The sequence below is a fragment of the Heloderma suspectum genome, chromosome 5 (assembly GCF_057233095.1).
Source record: "Heloderma suspectum isolate Gila_16-S chromosome 5, 16-S_ref, whole genome shotgun sequence".
NCBI lineage: Eukaryota > Metazoa > Chordata > Lepidosauria > Squamata > Helodermatidae > Heloderma > Heloderma suspectum.
The window spans coordinates 45,670,667-45,694,748 of NC_139462.1; the positions used below are offsets into that span (position 1 = coordinate 45,670,667).

Consider the following 24,082-nt stretch of genomic DNA (forward strand, 5'->3'; position numbering starts at 1 on the left):
CCTGCTCGGTGCAGGAAACCAAGTCAAAGCCTCCCTGACAGGTGGCTGTCCAGCCTCATCTTGAATGCCTCCAGTGTGGGAGAGCCAATTACCTCCCTAGGTAATTGGTTCCATTGTCTTATTGCTCTAACAGTCAGGAAGTTTTTCCTGATGTTCAGCCGGAATCTGGCTTCCTGTAGCTTGAGCCCATTATTCCATGTCCTGCACTCTGGGATGATCGAGAAGAGATCCTGGTCTTCCTCTCTGTGACAACCTTTCAAGTACTTGAAGAGTGTTATCATGTCTCCCCTCAGTCTTCTCTTCTCGAGGCTAAACAAGCCCATTTCTTTCAGTCTGTCCTCATAGGGCTTTGTTTCCAGTCCCCTGATCATCTTCGTTGCTCTTCTCTGAACCTACCCCCCCATTTGTCTCCAGTTTGTACCATTTTAGTACAGCTCAGAGGAAAGATTCCAATTCTGAAATGTATTAATATATTAACGCACATAATTTAAGTGGATAAATTTATCTTTGAAAATGTTTCTTAACAGTTTCACATAAAAATTAAGCAGCTATAGTTGCAAAATGAACCAAACATATTTTATTTTAAAAAGTTCCTTCATGTGAAAACTAAACGTAAGAGTCAGCTGAAGTTATTTAAATCCAATTTTTCAGTTAAACCAAAAGCAACAACTGTGTCCAACATAACTATTGAAAAAAAATATTTTGCAATAATAATCCAAGTCAGTCTTTTTTACTCAAGTATATAATTTAGTTCAATGGCGAAAAATCCCCAACATTCATCTTATATTCATGATATTAAAAAAAATCCTCTACCAAAGGTGCTTCAATAAACTGTCTGTTGCAAGTATAGTTGTTGTTGTTCAGTCGTTAAGTTGTGTCCGACTCTTCGTGACCCCATGGACCACAGCACACCAGGCCCTCCTGTCCTCCGCTCTCTCCCGGAGTGTGCTCAGGTTCATATTCATTGCATCGGTGATGCTATCTAGCCATCTCATCCTCTGCCGTCCCCTTCTCCTTTTGCCTTCAATCTTTCCTAGCATCAGGGACTTTTCTCTTCACATTAGATGGCCAAAATATTTGAGCTTCAGCTTCAGTATCTGTCCTTCCAATGAGCAGTCAGGGTTGATATTATAGTGCTAATATACTAATATGTTTTTTGCTGTGTTATCAGATACTAGAGAAGATGGTTAAAACTTTTTTCCAAATGTAAGGTAACTTACGCAAAACACAACCTATTGGTTTAAAATCCTTGTATTATTTCTATATACATATATATATGTTTTGGACTAGAATTCCCATCTCTAGACCATTGGCTATGCTGTCTAAGGCTTATGGGAGGCCAAAATATCTGGAGTGCACCAGGTTGGGCAAGACTGAAAAATCTTTGCTAAGCAGTGCAGTTAAGACCAATAAGTAATTTCCCTGTAATATGAAATGTGCTTTTATTTTTAATCTAAGGCTAGTTTACCCAAACAAGTAGTGGAGTTATCACCACTAAATGCTTACACAAGATTGCCACAGCCATTTCTGTGATTATCGCTTTCCATTTTTGAGCTGTTGCAATCTCCAAAAAAGCTGTAGTTTTCTCCTTTGCATCTGGCTAGTATGCACAAAAGATTCTTCATGAAGGTGTGTTTATAATTATGTAAAGAGAATTTCTGCTTGCTTACATGAGCTGGTCCTCATTCTACTAATACTTAAATTGTACAGCTCCATAATTGGTCTTCTATGCATTTTGGAAAAAAATCTTTAAGTTAGAATTGAATTTTATTTTAATTTTGTACTTTAATAGGCAATTTTAATTATAGCTTTAATATGTACACATTTGCCATTTAACACAGTTCAGTACAAATAGTTGGACGCAGTGTTTTAAAAAAACACAAATTAACCTTTTTAAGGCCTACATCATGTCATAACATTCCCTGATACAGAAAATCCATTCCAGACAAATATTTGTACTTAAGATTTTAATACTTTAAGTAATTGATCCAGTAATAGTGGTTATACTTCTTAGCAAAGTGATGCCATATAATAATTAAACTAGGATCGTTGCTTTGATCAAATGGATTGTAATGGGAGAGCTCCTTTCTCTTCAGTCGATCAGAATTCCATAAGCTTTGCTTATGTAAGAAATATTTTCTTCTTTAAAAGGCCTTAAATTACATTTATTTTATTAACCTATTAAGGACCACACACAGGTCCAAAACATTCAAGAACAGTGTGAACACAAAAAATCCCTTAGAGCTTTTGGCATTCTCTCTGGAAGTAAATGTTGAATTGAGAGAATGTTAGAGTACGTATACAGTTGAAGTTCAGCTTCATTGAACACAGATCAATGAAGTGTACAGTGGACATTCATTTTTTTGCATGCATCTAAATAGGCCCAATTGGGCGATTTTTTTCATCTTCCTGCTTTAAATGTGTCTGCACTTTGACATTGTATCTTTCCTTTCTAGTAGCGGTTTAGAAAGGATAGCAAGGATATGAGGATTTGGGATTTGTGCATGGGGAGAACTAGATGTGTAGACCAAGTTTCATTTTATGTTTTCAGCCGTTGGAATTGCTGTTTTGGAGACAACTGAACTGTAGCTCAGCCACTGAAACAACTGTGTGTGTGTGATTCTCTTGCAGGTGCATATCATGACTTTGGATCCCAGATAATATCTGTTGCTCGTTATTATTCAATTAGATTCTGCTGATTCTGCTGCTTGCTCCATCTCCATCCCATTTGTCCCTTCCTAATGTGTTTTTGCATAAATACCAAGCTTTCATAGACTTGGTTTTCACAAGAAAATATGGCTATGCGATTTCAATGAAAATTCTAATCTTTCAGTGTTGTTGAACCTGAAAGCATGTGCAAGCAGCATCCAGTTTTTCTAACAACAGCTTCTGAATTTTTCATGTGTCCACAAAAATTAAGTCATTCATAACATATGTTCAATGAATCTAATAGCAACTATTGGTGCACCATTCAAGTTGATCCATATAGATGCATCTTACTCCTATGTAAATAAATATCAGTAAAAGCCCAAGACAAGTATTAAGTAAAACAGTAATTACCACCACTTTAAAAAAAAATTATCTGTCGACTGGAGTAGTAATGAACTGTGCAGGAGAGAAGAAATGGGATAGTAAACATTGATAATCATTTGCTTTACATTTGTCACATGGAATTATATCAGATTTACTAAAAAATTAAGTAAAACATGCTGTCTCTAAGCCAGTGTAATTTTTCTAATGCTCCTTATCATGGTTTACCTGTAGCTTGGAAGGTCAGTTTATTGCAAGCCTTCGAGTTTTAGACAGAAAAATCTTTGGGGAAAGAAACTGAAGCTTTTGTTCTCTTTGGCTTTCTCATCTTTCTTGTAGGTTTTATGGCAACTTGACATATTCCGACGGAGTTTAAGAGGTCTCACAGGACATGTTTGTCAGGGTGATGCCTGCATATTCTGTGCTTTAAAGGTAAATTTAGAATTGTGTTATCTGCTTTATGTAGAATCGGAACTACTTTTTTCAATATTAGATATTAGATAAATACACTGTTTAGCATCACTGAATTTTCTTCTAGATGAATTTTCTTCTGTTATGAAACACTGGGATATGGTATACTATTCAAACAGTGAATATACAAAAGTATTAAGTAACACTACTATTGACTTCCAGACAATATTTGCTCAGTTCCAGCACAGTCGAGAAAAAGCACTCCCATCAAATAATATGAGGCATGCTTTAGCTGAAAGCTTTAAAGATGAGCAGAGATTTCAACTTGGTTTCATGGATGATGCAGCAGAATGTTTTGTAAGTACCTTAAGTTTTTCTAAGAAAATGTTTTTGATATTTGGTGTCCAATGTGGTGGTTGTACTGGGTATGGTGCATGCACCCCTGCATTTTCACATGCAGACCAGATTGGGTGGGAATTTTCCTGGCCAGCACTAGGAGAGGCTCCCTGTCTCAATACTGGGACAGGGAAAATGGCTTATCTTCAGTCTGCTGCAGATCAGAGATAAGCCCTTTTCTTTGCCCTTGTACTGAGAAAGGCACCTCTGACTGGGTTTGGATGTCACGATAACCCACGATGAGTTAAAAATAAGCTACGATGATTTATTTGACTCATCGTAGCTTATGTCGTCCGTCAAGAATTTTTTAACCCACAATGTCTTATTTGGCCAAAATAACCAACTCTTATAACTCACAGTCTGCAGTAGGGGTTATTTAAACGACCGTGGGTTATCGTGTTGTCTGTCAGGCACTGTGGGTTATTTTAGTCACCTACAGAGTTGTGCAGCAAGAGCGAATCAGACTGCTGCCTGTCTGCATAATGAGAACACCTTAAATCAACTGTTTCAGCGCGGTCTGGGATGTACAATTGAGAACACTTAAAAGCACTTATGCCAGTAATGGCTATGCGGGGAAATGCACAATTGCATTACAGCGTTTTAGCAATATTGAGGTTTTAGCACTTAAGCCATATTGAGAACCATTAAAACCCTATATGCCAGGAATGGCTATGTGAGGAAATCCACTATTGCATTTTAGGCTTTAGCGCTATAGTGATATTGGGAACAGTTAAAGATGTCTATGCTAGCAATGGCTATGGGGGGAAATGCGCAGTTGAGGGTTTAGATTGTGCATTGGGTACCTCCCAACTAGGAGAGGCTGTGTGTGAAATTTAGTCCCCATCCTGCAGACCTCCGAGGTGTTACAGCCTCCACCCCCTTTTTTTGGTGGACTTGGGATTTTCCTTCGTCTGGGGTAATTGCGCAGGATTTGATGGTGCATCGGGTGCCTCCCGACTAGGAGAGGCTGTATGTCAAGTTTGGTCCTGATCCTGCAAACTTCCAAGGGTTTTTTTTGCCACCCCCTTTTTTGATGCACACTAGGATATCGTTCCTTGTAGCCCCTGCTGTGATGTAATGAATGGGTGAAACAGTGCCACTGCTCAGGCGGGAGGACTGCAGCAGAACAGGGGGGAGGGGGATGGGTCAGATTAGGCACAGTAGCTTACTAGCCCGGTTGTGTGGCAGGGCATCGTAACTATTTAAAAGATAAGCTACTATGAGTGCTAAGAATGGAAGAAACCGATTATCTAGACCCATTTCAGTTGGGCTTCAGGCTTGGGCATGGGACAGAAACGGCCTTGGTCGCCTTGGTGGATGATATGAGGAGGGCTCTGGATAGGGGTGAATGCTCCTTTCTTGTTCTCCTCGACCTCTCAGCGGCTTTTGATACCGTTGACCACGGTATCCTCCTGGACCGCCTGGAGGGGTTGGGCATTGGAGACACCGTATTGCGGTGGTTCCGGTCCTTCCTCCCTGGCAGGTACCAGAGGGTAGCACTGGGAGAAGAGGTTTCGGACCCATGGCCACTCACTTGTGGGATGCCACAGGGTTCCATCCTCTCCCCGATGCTATTTAACATCTATGTGAAGCCGCTGGGGGCTATCATCAGGAGGTTTGGGGTGCGGTGTGATCAATATGCGGATGACACGCAGCTCTGCCTCTCGTTCAAATCTTCACCAAGATTGGCCGTAGAATCCCTGTCCAAATGTCTGGAGACATTTTAGACCCCCAGCTGTCCATGGAGGCTCAGGTGTCAGCTGTGAGCCAGACAGCACTGTATCAACTCCATCTGATACGGTGGCTGTGCCCCTTCCTTCCCGACCATCTGCTCCCATCGGTGGTACATGCCCAGGTCTCCTCTCGTTTAGACTACTGTAATGCACTCTACATGGGGTTACCCTTGAAGATGGTTCGGAAGCTGCAGCTGGTACAGAATGCGGCAGCTCACCTGATTAAAGGCAGCTTCCAGCGAGATCACATCACTCCAGTGCTGAAGGAGTTGCACTGGTTACCAGTTGTTTTCCAGGCCAAATTCAAGGTTTTGGTTTTGACCTTTAAAACCCTACATGGTCCGGCCCAGCCTATCTTAAGGTGCGCCTCCAGCAACACCAGACAGGCCGCTTAACAAGATCAGCCTCGGATGGCCTTTCTGTCCCATCAGCCAGGACAGCTAGACTGGTGGGGATGAGGGAGAGGGCCTTTTCTGTGGTGGCCCCCACTCTGTGGAACTCCCTCCCTAGGGAGCTCCGCCATGCCCCCTCTTTAATGAGCTTCTGCCGTGCATTAAAAACGTGGTTGTTCAAGCAAGCATTTGGGGTGGGTTAGGGTATTTTAGAAAATGTTTTTATTGTAGAATTTTATTGTTTTAAACTGTTTTTATTGTATGTTGTACATCGCCCAGAGTGGCTGGGTGACCAGCCAGATGGGCGATCAATAAATCTAATAAATAAATAAGTTATTAAGCCACCATAGCTTAAAGTAACATCCGAACACAACCTCTGTCAATGCTGGGGCAGGGGAGAGGACTTATATCCAATCTGCAGCAGATCAGAGGTAAGCCCTTTTCCCCGCTAGTGAAAGGGGTGGGGCCTGGGGAAGAAGTTTGGTGAACTGGATAGGGAACCCCCACGAGCTGTATTTGGACCACAGGTCAGAGGTTGCTTATGCCTGTTGTAAGCCATCTTGAGGACCAACATGGTGGAAATGTAGGGTGTAAGTCTTTAAAATAAGTCACAATATTTGTTTGTTTAGGAAAATATCCTTGAGAGGATTCACTATCACATAGTGCCAAGCAGTGAAACAGATATGTGCACTTCTAAATCCTGCATTACTCATCAGAAGTTTGCTATGACATTATATGAACAGGTTAGACTTTTGTTTATATTATATAATTTGTTTATATTATATAATTTATTGTCTTTGACATTTTTAAAGCTGTGAAAATTAAAACCTTATTTCATCTATAGTGTGTATGTCGCAGTTGTGGAGCATCTTCAGATCCTTTGCCTTTCACAGAATTTGTGCGTTATATTTCAACAACAGCCCTGTGGTAAGAGACCTTGTTTTCTTTTCTCTCTCCCTAGATCTTTATAACATGAGAACTGTGAATTCTAACAGCAGAGTTTAGATGGATGTGTTGAATATACCTGGTTTGATGAATGATCTGATTACTTCTTTGTCTTGTTACTGAACAATAGAAAAAACTGGGGGGAAAATTTCAAAACTGAAAAAAAATTAAATTGAAAACTCTTAGGGAGTACTTGTCTATATTGTACAGATTTCCATAACATCTGTTGTTACATGCAGATCAAGTATGTATTGAAACTAGCCTTCTTGAGGCACCTTATGTTTAAAGGCTATTAAAAAAGTTATGTAAAAAAAGGGTTTTATGTTTTGGACCTTTTTGTAAACTGCCTAAGGGAGCAATCCTATGGCCACTAGACAGCGACTAGACTGCCATAGGATATGGTGTTTTCCAGGAACTGACCTCGGAGCCTGTGTTCTGAGGTCAGTTCCCTGAGAACTGACCTCCCCCCACTTCCGCACTGTCTCCGAGGCAGCGCGGAACAGTTCTGTCTTCTGTGCTCACAAGAGGAGTGTGGAACGGCCAGAAAGGGGCTTGGCTGGGGGTGTTCTGGGGCGGGGAGTGCATAGCTGCATGTACGATACATCCAATGTATCATACAGCAGCCTCCTTCCCCGCAATCGGCTGTCTAGCCAAAAAAGCAGGGCAGGAGAAGCGCTGAGGGAACGATCCCCTCCGTGCTTCTCCTGCCCTGCTTTGGATAGGTGGTCACCTCCGAGTTTGGAGGCACCCACCTATCTAGTTAGGATTGCGCCCTTAATTGATCTAAAAAGGTGGTATAGAACTATTATAAATGAATAAATTAATGGTGTATTGAGCTAAATAGCCATTCATAATATTCTGTTTAACTATATTATTCCAAATGTTAAATCACTTGTTCTTCATCATTGGAAAACCTTGGATACATCTAACACAACAAAAGAGGTAGTTATGGGAGATGATGACTTTAGTCATTAAAATGTAAGACCAGGCCTGGATCACTAAGGATTCAAAGAAATTGGAGGAAGCAATCAAATTAGCTTATGTTTAAAAAAAAAAACAAAAAACGAACCCATAGATCTAAGTCTGGTGGAAAATTGAAATACCTTAAATGTAATCTTCTATAGTAACACTTCACACTTAAATTTCTGAAGCCGGCTTCTTCCAACAAACCATACTTTAATCAAAGTTAGTGCAGGCACAAGGACAAATTGTGGTAATTTTAAAACAGGTAGCAGATGGTTCTGATCTTACCTTCCTGGTGTCTACTGGAGGAGAGAGTGCTTGAGTCCAAGGCTTGAGCATAATGCTAAACTATGTTTTAGTGTTAAGTCCAAACTAGGCCACTGTCTCAACTTTTGTCTTTCTCCTTCAGGAGCAAAGACAACAGTTTGGACTTATAGAAAGTCACTTCCTCTGGAATGGCTAGGAAAAGGAAGAGGAGGGAGGTCAGTTTTTCAAGACCAGAAGAAGGTGGTGAGCTATAAGTGGGCATTTAAATGCACTTTGGGCCAGGCTGATCTTCCCTTGCTGGTGGCCTTGCTTGAATAGCAATTGGTGGTTCTTGTTTGTTTGGCTGATGAATGAGGCCAGAGCGAACCTTCCCTTTCTGCAGTCCCAGGGCAACACTCAGTTGGAGCCGAGTGTTTTTTCTGGCAGGGAGAGGGAGTGCGCGCCCTATAATTTTTCCTTCTCTGGCCAGCAGATGGGCCAGTTTGATCTACCCCTTGGCTTGATGTTATTCCTGGAAAGCAGGGGATAGAGCCTCCCAGTGGCCCTAGGTTCCCTGATGGTTATTTAATATTTCAGAGCTCAAAAGAGAACTAAATTTGTAAGTGAGATAGGTGATAGCTATGATTGGTTTGCTGCTTGCCTTTAAAATTTGTAGGACTTTCTGTAAAATACATGATCAAAATAGCTGAAAATCGTGTTTACTGCTATAGTTGTATATGCTAAGTTGAAATGTTACTGATTCCTCTTTACAGCAATGAAGTGGATAGAATGTTGGAAAGGCATGAGCGGCTCAAGCCTGAAATGTTTGCAGAACTGCTCCAGGCTGCAAATACTACTGATGACTTCAGGAACTGTCCTGTAAGTAAACTATAGAATTGTGTTTCTGTTTGGGCTTCCTTTGACAACCATGAAGCTGAACACAGAATTGGAAAAGGAATATGATCTTCTTTTGAATTTAGCTTTGCAGGTCAGTGTACTGTCCTACAACCTGCCCTCAAATTCTCAGATTGTAAACCTGCTTTTGATTAGTGCACTTCTAGTCTAGAACACTATTAGTATACGGACAAGGCCCCAGACTAGTTAGGTGTCCACTTGGAAAAATGGATGAGGATTACTGATTATTTTTCTCTGTCTCTTTAATGAAATAAAGTGTTTTAGGCATCTCTGTGAGATGGAAAAGTGGGATACAATTTATCATCATAATTAAATTATGTCTCTTAAATTCTGTATGTAGTTTATGTTCATATTTAAAGTGCATACAGCTGTGTATACAGCTGAATGAATTTATAATCATATTACCCTGAGTACACTCAAACGTACAAGTATAGAAAAGGTCATTTTGGGGAATGGCCTTAAAATAACTACTGTCATGTAGACCTTTCAGGCCTAAATTATGTTATCATAAGTCGCTTAATAAACCAGGTATCCTAGTTAAACTGAACATGGTTTACATCTACAAAACACAGTGGTATGCCTTAATAGTCTTTCATTTGAGTCACCTTACAATTTGTTTTAAAAATAACCTTTTTCTTTCAGCAGTTGTCCATCCCCATTCTGTCAGTGTCTGGCTGTGTTGCAGAAATATATAAGACAGTCAAATAGTAGTAATCAGAGAACTGAATAACAGTAATCTACCTCTGTCTCTCAGATGACCAGGGGAATAATTACTACTATTTTTAGCTACTTACTATTTTGGTCATATTAAGTAACATGATGTGATTAAACGAGCACTTGTGTATTGCAAAACTTACACTGAATATTATTTATATTTCCCCCCTTTTTCTAGAGTAACTGTGGCCAAAAAATCAAAATCCGTCGTGTTCTAATGAATTGTCCTGAAATTGTCACAATTGGTTTAGTTTGGGATTCGGAACATTCTGACCTGACAGAAGATGTCATCCGGAACCTCGCAACTCAACTTTATCTTCCAGGGGTATTTAAATAACAACATTTAATATATTTTTTCTTCTGCACAGTCACCATTTTAAAGTACTTCTAAATTCTATGAAAGCTTTGTGTGTGAGAGATGCAGTTCTGCTTGTCTGTCACTGCAGTCCTATACTCAGAAGTAAGTTCCATTGAATTCAGTGTGATTGACTCCTAGGTAAGCGTGTATAGGATTGCAGCCTCAGAAGAAAAAAAGCATCTTTATTTTTAATTTTAAAAAATACTTAACATTTGAAATCTCCTCTCTTCAATTACCACATTTGTTATAGTTAGGGCTGCAGTGTTTTTGATTTAAGGGATTTTTATCCTAGGCTTCAAAAGAATTCTTTTGAGGTGGCTTTATAAAACAATGAGGTAAAATACAACAATATTTTAAAATTTAATTTGAAAGTACCTATGCTGCCAGTTAGTGAAAAAAACCCTGAGGATGTATGCAATAATAACCAAAACATATATAAAATGCTACAAAAAATAAAGTAGCAGAAATAGTGAATTAAAACAGACCCATAAAATTCAGCAGAATGGTTAAGACCAAATCAGCACTAGCTTACATTTCACTCTGAAATGACCAGGCAAATCAAATAGTCTTTGCATAGTGCCAAAATGACATCAATATTGGTTCCAGGTGAACCCCTTGCAGGGTGGGAAGGACATGTCATAGATAAGGAATCACTGTAGAAAACGTTCTCTCCTTGGTCACCACTTCCCTAAATTCAGATGACTGGGGGACATGGGAAGGCTTCAGATGATGACTTAGTTGAGTCAGACTAAACATAAAACTGACAACAAATAAAAACAGCATAAAACAAATTTTGTCTGGGATCAAACTTATTTAAAGGTCTTGGGAAAGTAAGGTGTTCACTTGGCACCAGAAGGATAACAAAGTGTCAAGTGGAACTTCCCTGGGAGAGCATTCCACAACTGGTGCCTCCTGGTTAATTGTTTAGTCAAACAGTCAGAATAATAGATTTAAAATACTTGGATTACATGGTACTCCCAATTAAATGGATATTTTTTTAAACATTATTGATCTTTATCAGTGCATGCATTAACACATCTATGGGCAAGAGGCATCTTAGTACAAGGTACATTCTATGCATAGATTTGTAATTCATAATTTGTAATACTTTTCCAAACGTTGCATTTTACTAAAAGATGGTGATGATTTTAGATTAAGCCTACAATACTATGGCCACTTACCTGGGAATCATTCTCCCTGAAAGCAATGGGACTTACTTTTATAGAATTGCCATATAAGATATTAATATAAAAGCATAATTGAAATACGCTATTCTTTAGCTCATATTTGTTCTACTAATTGCAGTAAAGAACTGTATCAAAATGTTCAACTTAGTTACATAGGTTTCAAGCTTTTTATCCTCTCCCATGCTTCTTGTTAACTGACAAAATCATTTTTGCAGCTGTTCTATAGGGTTACTGATGAACATGCCAAAAATAGTGAGCTTTATCTTGTGGGGATGATTTGCTACGCAAGCAAACATTACTGTGCCTTTGCCTTGCATACCAAGAGTTGCAAATGGGTATTGTTTGACGATGCTAATGTGAAAGAGGTAAGCGTGACTGTTCTGATATTTGGTATTTGTACAGAAGCACCTCTATGTATTCTAAACCTGATGAGAGACTTTATATAAAAGTTCTGGTGACCTTAAAGTTTGATATGATGCAAATTATTTGAAGTTTTATAAATTGTGCATCCTTTCTGACAAGGTGGTACTTAAATGAAAGGGCTGTTCTCTATTTTGAATTATGCAGGGAATTTACTACGTCACTGACTCACTGCAAAAGAAAGGCAAACACGGACATAAAAAGTAGTCATCTCTTCATATGTCTGAATAATCTGTTCAATGAGATAGATGTTGAAATTCATTAAATGTCTATAGATTATCTCTAGTTTATTATAACTGAATTATAACATTTTCTTAATTGAATTAAATAACTACTTCTGTATTTGGTGAAAACATTTTAGGTTGGAACAAAATGGAAAGATGTGGTATCCAAGTGTATTCGGTGTCACTTTCAGCCGTTGCTGCTATTTTATGCAAACCCAGATGGGACGCCTGTATCAACAGAAGATGCACCCAGGCAGATAATTCACTGGTCACATTATAAAGCCTCTGCAGGAAATGGAGAAGAAATTGGTAATAAACACTTTACATTTTACATATTAATAATTATTTAATAATATGTAGGAAAACCTTGAATTTGTACATAGCGCACTTGGTGTTTTCTGAGATCAGTGCTAGGAAGAGAGAAACAGCGGGTCCTCTTGATTCTTTCTTCCTGGGTAGAATTGACTGGCCACTGTGTGGCAAGTTTCTGTATCCCTCCTGATTTATTTCAGTGGAAGTCATAGAGCATGGAAACTTACTACATGGTAGACCCAACTTGTGTGGTGAGTTCTGCTTCATAATGAAGCCAGAAAATGGCAAACTTGCCACACAGATTAGCATCTCTGTGGTGAAAGCAACATAGATCCACTCTTAGATGGAGTGTTAGATGGAGGGAGATAGAACATTGGGCTTGGGGGCTATTATATTCCAAGTGGGGTGATATAATGGAGGTATTGCAAATATTAAAGAGCAGGGTGGATAAAAAATCAGTTGTTCAAAGAAAACATCAGATTTTTAAAATTTATAAATTGAAAATACTAAGCTTCTCTTGAATAACTATGTTGATATTAAATCTGGTAATAAGCACGTTAACCCTACATTACATCTCTAAGCAGACTCAGTGCCTCTTTCCCAGACACGAGGCCTTTTTATGTAAATGGAGAACCAATTTGATAATTTCTCAAATGTGCATATTTGCACTCTACCAAACATAGTCAACTGATGAAAATAAACAGCTCTCGTCTTCCCATTAACTAACAGACCTTACTTCTAAAAATCACTAATGGGTATTTCATTTTTGTTTGTTACTTTGCTTTTGTGAGGGTGGGGCTGGACTAAGACAGAAAGGAGCAACACTGGAAATTAGAGAAGACAAATTGCCCAATGCATAAGCTCCTATATTTCCATATATAACCTCACAAACTGTCATGGGTGCTGGTTGTAAATATGGAAATATTTTAAAGACATTATAGGTAAAAAAAGGAAAGCATGCAAGATTTATACAGTGCAGGGATCCACAGCCTGGTTGTAAGAATGATACTTAGTTGTAAATCTACCCTGTTAAAGGAGAATGTGAGAGATGGATTGAAAGTAGTTGCAGTCTTCCTGCTGGAGGAAGGTGAGGATGTAGGAGAGCTTTGAAGTGTTTGAACTTTTGGGTATGTAGGAAGCTGGATTCTGGTTATAGTACTCTTGTATGTCTTCCAGATCATCACATATTTATGCTGGAATTTCTTTTCAGTGTATTACACTGACTTTAAATAAGACTGCTAAGAAATGGGTAAGCTTTCTGTTTAAAAAACATCAATATTGTTTAATGTTGCTTTTCCTAGGATTTGAAAAGTCTACTTTGCTTAAGTCAGATCATACAAGAGAAAATGGGTTTGGAGAAACTGCTACACAAAAGATCACTAAAAAATTTCAGCCAGAAAACCCAGCCTTTAGCCGCAACCATTTTCAAGCTAGTGGTGCCAGAGGGTCAGGTATGTACCTTACAATTCTTGAATTATTTTATGATAATGTTACTTAAAAGGCTTATCATACATAGTTTTCTTGATTCTTAAAATTCTTATCCACTATAAATAATTGCATAATTATGTGACACATATTTGATCTGTTAGACCAAAATAACTCCCAGCCTCCCTCCCAACCTTGGTGCAGGGTGGGCAGTGGGAGAATCTTCCCCACAATTGTTCTGGGGGGCTTCAGAGTCCCCTTGAAGCACCATACATCTGAGTGGATGAACTCTGCCCCTTTCTGCAGCTCTAAGGTTGGATGGAGGCTTTTCATGCCACAGGATGGCAGCACACGTAACATGGCAAATGAAATTGTGGATCCGTAGCTTGCAACTATTTTGTATAACATGCCACTTGACAAATGATCATGATTCCCCACCCCCACAGTCAACATTCATGTAAGGAAAGTATTGCTTAAACAATTTGAGCCTTCATGGTACAAAGTGGAACAAACTCCATTTTATTTGTATGTAATGATGGTGGAGTTGGTGAAGTTTGGAAACTAAACTAAACATTTAGGTTCGAAAATAAATCGAACTTAAATGTTCCTGATGTTTGGACCTGGCTTCTGATGGCCTGCCCTGGTGGCATCTCACGGGACAGCCTTCCTTCTATTAGCTCCCGGCTTTCTCAAAATGTGACCTGAAGGGGAAGGAATAGTAGTGGACAGCTTTAGGAGTGGCACTAGTATCATCTTTAAGGCTTAGATTATCCAGAATTCTAGTGAAAATGCTCAGAAATTACCATTCTGCCACAATCGGGAATAATTTCCAATTCCACTTGGCTTAATCCTTCTACACAAATCCTTCCTGATGTTGGCCCCCACCCACCATGCCCCTTTGCCTGGCTGAGCTTTCAGAATGGGAAGAACAAGAGGGGAGGACTGGGGATGCAATTTCCCAGGCTTAGTTTTCCCAGACTTTCCCTAAAAAAGCTCAGAAAGATACCAATTTTCTCTAAGAGTTTCAAGGAAAAATGGGGGGGGGGGCTAATTAGGGGGAGCTTGCTCATCACTAATTTTGAGATGAAATCATAGTTGGAAGTCAAACATTGTTATGTTTCAAGAAGCAAACCTTTTATTTTAGGCTTGCTGAAGTTGGTTCTTCGTGGTGTCTGTGCATCGCACATACAGGCTCTGAGCCTGTGCAGAGCCTTGATTTGGGAAACATCTATAGTTGAGGAGTTTGGGTGGAAACCTTCCCCCACTGTCCCAGTACACATGGCCCTAGTAGGACAGAGCCCACATGTGTGATGCACAGAGACCACGAAGAACTGATTCCCTCAGTTTTCTTTCGACTGCCATTGTGGTAGCCTTGTCTAGGAACTTCTCCTGCGTTCAGTTTGAAAGCTAAAATTACTTTTAACAGCCGAGGTTTTATTCATTCTTTCTCTCTTTTATATGCCTGTCTTTATCTTCTGCGTTATTTGTTTTATTTTTGTTTCATGATCCTGTGATCGCTCTTGCGAGGGTATGGCCCTCAAAGTGTCAGTGAGACAGTGTTCCCATTGTAGGAGCAAGTTACTGCCCTCTGATGGACCTTCTCTGTGTCCTTTCTGTCTCAGAGAAGGACACGTTGTTGAGCCTTGTCCTTGTTGTCATGCATTGTCAAAACATGCCGGTGAAATCGTGCTGATTGGCTGAAAGCTGCACTTTCGAAGAAAGCACTTGGGGTAGTTGCAGACCCACCGATGTCCAAGTCTCTAATCCCTTAACTGCCTTGTCTATGACTGCAGAAGGGTTGGGGGTATTCCCTCCCCCCACGTCCCACATAAATTTCTCTGAGTGCGACTCAGCCCTCTACTCTGGGGCGGCCGCTGACACTTTCGTTAGTCAAAAAGTTACCAAGAAAGACCAAAATGCTGAAGCAGGTGGTTCAGTCTTCAGAACTGAAGACGAAGAAAAAAACCCTTTAAGAGAGGCTCCCTAGGGACTGAGCCAGGCCCCAACCTCGGGACCCCCTTAAGCTTCTGACGTCAACGGTTGTCAATGACACTCCAGCAGGGCCTTGGGATCGACCGGCATCTCCAGTACCGAAGGTGATACCTTCTTTCACCTATCCCAGTGGCGATACCAATGTCAAGATCAGATCTGATTCTGATTACATTGACATCAGAGAGTGAGATCAGGGACTTCTCCCCTCTCAAACCACCTGCTCTGTCTCCCCTTTTTCATTGCTCGCCAAGGGAATGCCCAACTCAAGATAGACACACAGGTTCACTTGACTCTCTCTTCTCGGTTGCATCCATCAGGCAGAGTCAGTCCCCAGATTGTATGAGCAGCTGTGGGAACAGTCTAGGTCTCCGGTTTCGGAGTGGGGCAGACACTACAACTGGGACCTGCCATTCAGAAGGCCCTGAGATTGGGATCAGCATAGGGATGACCCCTACAGCCAACACTGATATTACGCCCATGAAGGGCCTTCAGATTGGGAGCGTTCTCGGTACTGACCCAGCTATCAGCTATGGTGTCGAGAGCTCCTGAACCACAGGAAAGATTCATCACTCCTCCACCAGTCTCAAGGGAGTTGCGCAGCCCACTGGCTCTCCAGCTGCCACCTGCTCCCCAACACTGCCTCTGCCCTTGGTCACATTACAGTTGCAACAAACCACTGACAGGTCGCCCCTTCACTGCCTACAGAATGATCTCCGATGTCAGCCACAGAAAGCTGCGAGTTCAGCTCCACTTCGGTTTCATTGCATCATCTGTCTCTGTCTTCGCTGGATGCGGCAGTTGGGTCTTGAGATGCAGTTTCACCATTGGGAGGAAATTGAACAGTTCTCCAATCAGATACTGAGACTAACACAATCACTGGGACTTGCTACCCAGCAAGCTGCTCCTGCAGTACAGGACCCAGTTTTTGACTCTGTCAACACAGTCATCACAACCTGTGGAGATTCCCCTTCTCCCCGCAATCCGGGACACTATAAAATAGTCGTGGAAGCCCCCCTCCCCCATGCCTCTCATGTCTAAGTGGCTGGAGGGGATGTACTGGTTGTAGAAAGTGGATGCTGAATTCCTTTTTAATCACCCCACCCCAAATTCGATTGTGGTCAAAGTGGCCTGGGGAAAATCTCACCAAGTCTCTCCTTCACCGGTGGAGAAGGAAGGTCAGTGCCTTGACCTCCTCGGAAGGAGGATGTATTCCTTGGCTGCCCTTGGCCTGAAAGTCTCCAATTATCAGGCAGCCATGTTGGCCTGTCAGATGTTCCTGTGGGACAAGGTGGGGAAATTTTTGGAACACCTCACTGAGGAAAAGAAAGACATGGCCCATGATTTCCAAACTGAGGCGATTAAGCTTTCCAGTCATCAGGTGGGCTGTGATGCCAAAGTCTTGGTTAGCTCCATCGCCCTCCTCCGACATGCATGGCTTCACTCAGTGGGACTTCCACAGGAGGCTCAGCCCCAAATAGAGGACCTTCCTTTTGATGGTCAGGGCTTATTCCGTGCCAGGATAGATGAAGCACTCGACTCTGTCTAGAAGTCCAGAGCCACAGCCCATAAGATGGCGTTTCAGCAACAGCTCCCAGCTTCACGGCAGCATTGGTGGTTTAGACATACTGCAGTCCCGTACCAGGCCTACACCTCTGGTGTTCAGCAACAACAGCAGAAGCCTAATTTGGCTTCAAAATATGATCTGTTCCACCAAAAAGTTGATAAGAGGAAATAGGTGCCATCTTCTTCATCCAGCTGCTCAGCCCCCTGTCTTCAGCACTGTTCTGTCCCATTTTCTGTCCACCTGGACCAACATCACCATGGACTTCTGGGTGCTTTCCTTTGTACAGAGGGGTTACAGATCAAATTCGATGCCCTTCCTCCCCTCAGTACCATACAAGTAACCTATCCATCACCGGTTCTCCATCAAGAGATCACTACGCTCCTCAAGAAAGGAGCCATTGTTCCCATTCTGCATTTGCAGCTCTGCGACAGGTTCTGTTCAAGGTACTTCACAGTACCGAAGAAGGATGGAGGACTCTGGCTGATCTTTGACCTAAACCTGTACATTTCATCCAGGAAGTTCTGCATGGTTTCTCTGGCGTCTGTTCTCCCTCTTCTCTTCCCGGGAGACTGGTTTGCCTCTATCAATCTCAAGGACGCTTACTTTCACGTTGCCATAGTCATACCAGCACTACCTCTGCTTTGTCATTGGTACAGACACCTACCAGTTCAAGGTGCTACCGTTAAGCCTAGCACCACCCTGAGAGTATTCATCAAGTACATGCTGGTGGTCTGCTCCCATCTTCAGGCGCAAGGTGTCAAGGTGTACCTGTATATTGAGGATTGGCTGTTAGTGGCATCAACACAGAACTGTCTTCTTTGGTCGATAGAGGTGACGTACAATCTCCTTCAGTGCCTGGGACTTTGCCTCAGCCTGGAGAAATCCAGCCTACCCAAAGCCTTCAGTTTATTGTGGCGCTGCTGGAATCCTGTCCACGCTGAGCCGAACTTGTCCTCCACAAGTCTGTCTCGGTGTTCAAAGTTCAGCATCTCCTGGGCCTGATGGCCTAGATGATGAATGTTGTCTATTACGTTTGCCTGTATATGAGGCCTCTCCAGAACCGGCTCACAATTTCGATACCTAGAGGGGCGCCCTTTGGGCCAGGCTGTGGTTTTCACAGACCATCAGAGACTCCCTATGATGGTGGGCAGGGCCAGCCAACCTGTCAGAGGGCATGCCCAGCCTTCAGCCTTCTTAATTCCAAGTAGTAACTACGGATGCGTCACTCTCAGGATGGGGAACTCATTCCTTGGGCCGCACAGTCCAGGGGCATTGGTCAGCCATGGAGGCGAGAGACCACATCAACCTCCTGGAGCTCAGGGTGGTGGACAAAGCCCTTCAGGATTTTGAGTTGGACCTGGTGGGCAGACTGGTCCAGATCACGTCCGACAACACGACGGTGGTCGCATACTAAAACAAACAAGGAGGTATGACATCGCTTCCACTCCTCGCTCTGACGCTTGAGATTTTTCCATGGTGTGTGCCTCGTCTGATCAGACTGGTCGCAGTCCATGTTGCTGGAGTGGGCAGTGTCCTGGCCGATCAACTCAGTCAGACCAGGCTTACCTCCCATGAATGGGAGTTGGACAGATCAGTCCTGAGGACACTTTTTCAGTGCTGGGGCATGCTGGAGGTGTTTCACAGCCGGGCAGGCCGCGTTACGGGTTCATTGGGAGATGCTTTATGGGCAGGAGTGTTGTGCCACCTTTTCCATTTCCAGTGATTACAAAGGTCCTAGCAAAGATTGGAACAGACGGTCCCGAGTACATACTCATAGCCCTGTGGTGGCCTCTTCAGCCTTGGCTCACCCCGCTGCTCAGGATGGCACAAAGGCAATACCATTATCTCCTGTCGCATCCTTACTAGGGAGAATGAGAGAGTCTGACACCCAGATCCAGTAACCCTTCGATTAATGGTGTGGAAGATCAGGTGACAGAAACTGAGCCAATCTCAGCATTGATACAAAGAATCCTCGCTTTCTTTGTATCTAAGCCTTTCGCAGAGCACTCTTATACAAGGAAATGCCTGTTTTCCCCTCCTTTGCTCAAGAGCAAGATTTTCACCCACTCCGGTATTCCTTACATCAAATCCTCCAGTTTATCCTGTCCCTATTTGAGAAAGGACTCTTAAAAAAGATAGTTTAAGAGTGTATCAATCTGCTGGAATGACCTCCCCATCTGCGATACATTAAAAAAAAAAAAAAAGGTAAAGGTAAAGGTGTCCCCAACCAGTCGTGTCCGACTCTAGGGTGTGGTGCTCATCTCCATTTCTAAGCCAAAGAGCCAGCATTGTCCGAAGACGCTTCTGTGGTCATGTGGCCAGCATGACTGAACACCCAGGTGCACGGAACGCTGTTACCTTTCCCGCTGAAGCGGTACCTATTTATTTACTTGCAATTTCTTGCTTTCGAGCTGCTAGGTTGGCAGAAACTGGGACTGAAGACGGGAGCTCACTCCGTCACGCAGCACTCAGGTCTCGAACTGCTGTCCTGCCGACCTTCCAGTCTGCAGTTCAGCGTCTTAACCACTAAGCCACCATGGCCCCGCGATACCCCTGCAATACATTAGGTATCAACAATCATGTGTTTTTGATGGTTACTGAAAACCTACTTGTTTACCCTGTCTTTTCCCAACCATTATCTTATCTAAATTGTGTTATGCTTTTAATGGTGTATTGCTTTGTAATATGTTGTGAATCGTTTTGAAATTTTTAAAATGAATAATAAATACAGACCATGGACAACTTGCAGTTTCAGAACACATTGTTGTACGGTGATGGTTATTCTTTTTCCAAATAATTGTATTCAGCAATGCTATATATTTATTTATTCATTTGCGACACTTATATACTGCTGAACGTAATAAAAACCCTCAGCAATTCACAATAAATTTGAAAAATTTGAAAACTTAAAAAAAATCTAAAACTGTGCTGCCTCAAAACGAAATCGGCTACTTAGTCATCTGATGTGGTAAAATAAGGTTTCCCTGATTTGTGAAGATGAAATAAATCAGGCAGGGTCCATCATCGAACAAAGTAATGTGTGCAAAGAAGTGAGCATGTGCACATCAATTTCTCATTCCAATTCTGTTCAGCTCTTCTGTGCTATGTTATGAAACCGCTTCTTAAACATTATTCAAAGGCAGTTGGATGAGATAGTGTGTTAGCAGAGAAGTTGCTGTACAGGCCACCAAATAGGAAACTGGTTGTGCATGTGGACCTGAAGTGTGCACATCTTTTGACGGTAGCCAGGGAAGCTAGTTTTCATCCTGAAATGAAAATGAATTCACATGCCTCAGGTTAAAAGACAAATTTTATTCACAAGAATAAAATTCATAAGAATAAAATGCAATAAATTAAATAAATAAAAAAATTCATAAGAATAAAATTTATTCATAAGAAAAAAATATTTACCAAAAACACCTTAAAATCTATGCCTCCTAGGAGACTAAGAGAGCAATCCTACAGGGCCCAGGAGAGTGTCCCAGGGACCATAGGATATTTCAGATTCCCCCTCCTGAGGCTGTAGACACTCCGATGACCCGAGGAAGAGGAAATCTGAGATTGGATCCTTCTCCCTTGCAGCCCACAAGCGCTGCCATGGGTGCTTTCCGAGGTTGGAAAAGTGACCACGGATTATCTCATAGAGGTCAAACAGGGATCATTCCAGTGAGTGGGGAGAGGAGAGGAGAAGAAAGGCTGGGATCTCCAGGATCCCATGTCATCCATTTTCACCTTCTGCTGGTAAGTGAGCTAGATGGGCTTAGAGGCCCATCTATCTGACTTTGTTTTTGAGGAGGAATGGGAGGCACTCCAGCCCTGCTTGCAACACCCCTGCAGGGTATAGTATTTTCTGAAGCCTTCAAGCTTGGATACGTCCATCTAAAGGGCAGCAATCCCATAGGATTGCTCCCTAAATGATTAAGAAGCATTAGCATCACTCTTCCTTATTTTGACAGTTTACAGTGCTTGAAATTTGAAATTTCCTGCAATGGGTGGTGGTGGCTGGGCTTCTGCTGTAGAATATTTGTCACTTATATACTTATTCTCCAGAACTGTAAATAGCTCTAGATGTATCTGCTCTGCTGGGTGCATGCTGTTATGTGTCATATAGGTCTGGTGGCTCCAGAGTGGATGGTCCTTTCTCGTGGCAGGTGCTTGGACCAGACTGCCTTTTGGTCATTTCCATATCTGTAAATCTATAATGCAAATTAATACCTATTGTTGCAGGTAAATTGGGGCATAATGAGCATAGGGAAAAGGCAAAGAACATTTCCAGAGAGTGTGTTCAGAAGGTAGCGGAGATGAAAAGCTCATCCTCCCTAAGAAAAGATGCAGACAGAGGATCAAAGAGAGAATCTGGAAAACAGAGAGGTAAGAGATCTTATTTTGAAAATGGAAAATTCCTCTCACTAATCTCTCTTGCACGCCCTGATTACAGACTCCTGTGTCTTTAAATGTTCTCTTTGAATGAGAATTCAAACACAAATTCTGAAGTATTAGCAGGAGTAATAAATTGCCTTTAAAGTTTAAACAGGAGATTTTTTAACACTGTAGAGAACTTAAAAGCTGTTTTATTTTTATTTTTTAAGATCTGTCTGGAGAAATCCGCACTAATTTAAAGCCAGGATCACCACCACCTGGAAATGGATTTAGGCAGCATTCTAATGAATGTGTGTACGGTAGTCAGGGGAGAGGACCTTACAGACAGGAAAAAGCACACAACCAAATCAGAGCCAGTGCACAGATGTTGAGCTCAAAACAAACAGATGGCTTTTCTGATGGAGAGAAGATGAGCCGCATAAAGGCTGACAGCATCACTGGTTACGATACAGACAGTAGCCAAGACTCCAAAGATAAAGGAAGTATCAGTAGCAGCAGAAGTCGAAGCAGAGGTTGGAGACCCATGAGAGAAACATTAAATGTAGATAGCATCTTTAATGAGCCAGAGAAAAAAGAGCATAGTTCAAAACCCAAACTAAATGCAAGCAGTAAACTTAAACATGAAAAGGAACAGAGTTCAAACAACTGGCCAAAACACAATCCAAGTCAAAAAGGCTTGATGACTATTTATGAAGATGAAACAAAACAGACAGGGAGCCGGAGTTCCTTAGATTCAGAAGGGAAAGGAAATGTAGAAAAAGGTAAAGGATTTACAGAGAGAAAAGTTCATACTGACAGCTGGCAGATACAAAGGACTGAATCTGGCTATGAAAGTAGTGATCATATCAGCAACACATCTGCTAACCTGGATTCACCTGTCATTGAAGGAACCAGCCCAGTTGACACCACCATTAAAGAAACTGTTTCCTGCAGGTAATAGTAACAAAAGTAAATAGGTGCCTTGTAACATTAGTAGATACCTCTATCTATCTTATCTGTCGTGTGTGTGTGTGCGCGTGTGTGTGTGCGCGTGTGTGTGTGTGTGCGCGCGCGCACATATATACACACACACACAGAGGTTTTGCATGATACGACAACCCATCATGGGTGGCAAGCTGTGGTGGGTTGTCATGTCATGAGCACCCGGACAGATTCCTGCAGGGTGGTTAGTGCATGGACAACAAGCCACCCTAACAACCCATGTCTTGTTCTAGGATTGTTGAACCTACAGTGGATTGGCATGTCGTCCGAACCCAGCACTGCCAACCCAGCATGGGTCGCTGGCATCTGGCAGCAAACTGCTTAGCAAGAGCAGCAGAAACCCCTGCTGCTCTTGCCAAGCAATCTTGTCTGTGAGTAATAGCTCCTCCAATGTGCCCAAGCGGCACTTCGGGGGGGGGGGGGGGTCTCTCATTCATGAACACTTTCTTTTTATTTTTCCCTCGAGACAGGCTTGCGTTGTTTGGTGCCTTGTACATTCCAGCTGTCAAACATACAGGGTAACTGACAAGAGGGGACCGTATTTAGGCAGATTATGCAGCCTTTGACATTTGACAGGGTGGGGGAAAAGGATGCAGATCACACCCTTAGCAAGGTGATCCCCAGGGTTTTAAGTATTGCCTTGATCCTTGGCGATAGCTGCTTTGAATCCCCACTTGACAAAGCCCAAAGCAAGTCATTTTCGTAGAGAAGTACAAATCATCCTCTTTTTCACACCATTTGCCTTAGCCGCAGCTATGTTTGACAGCTGTCCCCTTCACACTAACTGCAGCAACCTTTGTCAGCTGCTTACAAAAAATTATGGGGATCTGCACACATTACTGGGCCGATATATATTTGGCCCCAATTTGTGCAAATGTCAGAGTTGGGGGAAGCTGGGAAACACAGTGGGGGATCCAGTTCTCACAGAGAGGGGGACTTGGTGGCAGACAAGACAGGTTCGGTCGCCAAGTCCCCTGGGATACCTGCTGGAGGACTGAGGAGGAAGGAAGGGGAGAACAAGCCATGGTCAGCTCAATCGACTGGTGGGCTCACTGTGGGTTGCTTGGGCACAACATGGCTTATTTCGCAGGGTGGGTTGTCATGATGTGCAGACCGAACCACACTGTTACGTATAACACTGCCAGCATGAAAAATTTTCTGTCTGAAACCTTATGCCAAATTGACTAAGGAAACATCTGTCGATAGTACAATGACAGTTTTTGGTTGTTGAAAAAAACTGTTCAAAACCTAGCTTACTATTTTCTAGAACTGTAATAGACAAATTGTTCAGCATTCAGAAAGCTCCAATAGTAGTCAAACTTTGGGAGGAGAGAATGACAGAATTGGGTGTCTAATAAATAGAATTGCTTATATTTTTCTGTGGAAATGTTATGATAAAGGCACAAATTAACAGGGGATGTCTTTCAGTGTGATAAACTACAAGGTAGTGCACCTGAATTTGTGGGAATGAGAACTCTGCTGCTCATATTGTAT

The 24,082-nt window shown here is 42.1% G+C and overlaps 1 protein-coding gene across 2 annotated transcripts in view; it reads left to right on the forward strand.

Annotated features, from left to right (window-relative positions):
• Positions 1 to 24,082, forward strand: part of USP53 (ubiquitin specific peptidase 53) — a 52,527-nt gene that overhangs the window by 18,828 nt on the left and 9,617 nt on the right. For both annotated transcript variants that reach the window (XM_084855914.1, XM_084855915.1), the window contains exons 3-13: positions 3,370 to 3,462; positions 3,664 to 3,798; positions 6,592 to 6,705; positions 6,807 to 6,889; positions 8,890 to 8,995; positions 9,924 to 10,070; positions 11,506 to 11,655; positions 12,072 to 12,243; positions 13,548 to 13,697; positions 21,455 to 21,598; positions 21,817 to 22,540. In XM_084855914.1, the coding sequence (XP_084712040.1) occupies positions 3,370 to 3,462; positions 3,664 to 3,798; positions 6,592 to 6,705; positions 6,807 to 6,889; positions 8,890 to 8,995; positions 9,924 to 10,070; positions 11,506 to 11,655; positions 12,072 to 12,243; positions 13,548 to 13,697; positions 21,455 to 21,598; positions 21,817 to 22,540 (2,018 nt within the window). The remainder of the gene's footprint in view (positions 1 to 3,369; positions 3,463 to 3,663; positions 3,799 to 6,591; positions 6,706 to 6,806; positions 6,890 to 8,889; positions 8,996 to 9,923; positions 10,071 to 11,505; positions 11,656 to 12,071; positions 12,244 to 13,547; positions 13,698 to 21,454; positions 21,599 to 21,816; positions 22,541 to 24,082) is intronic.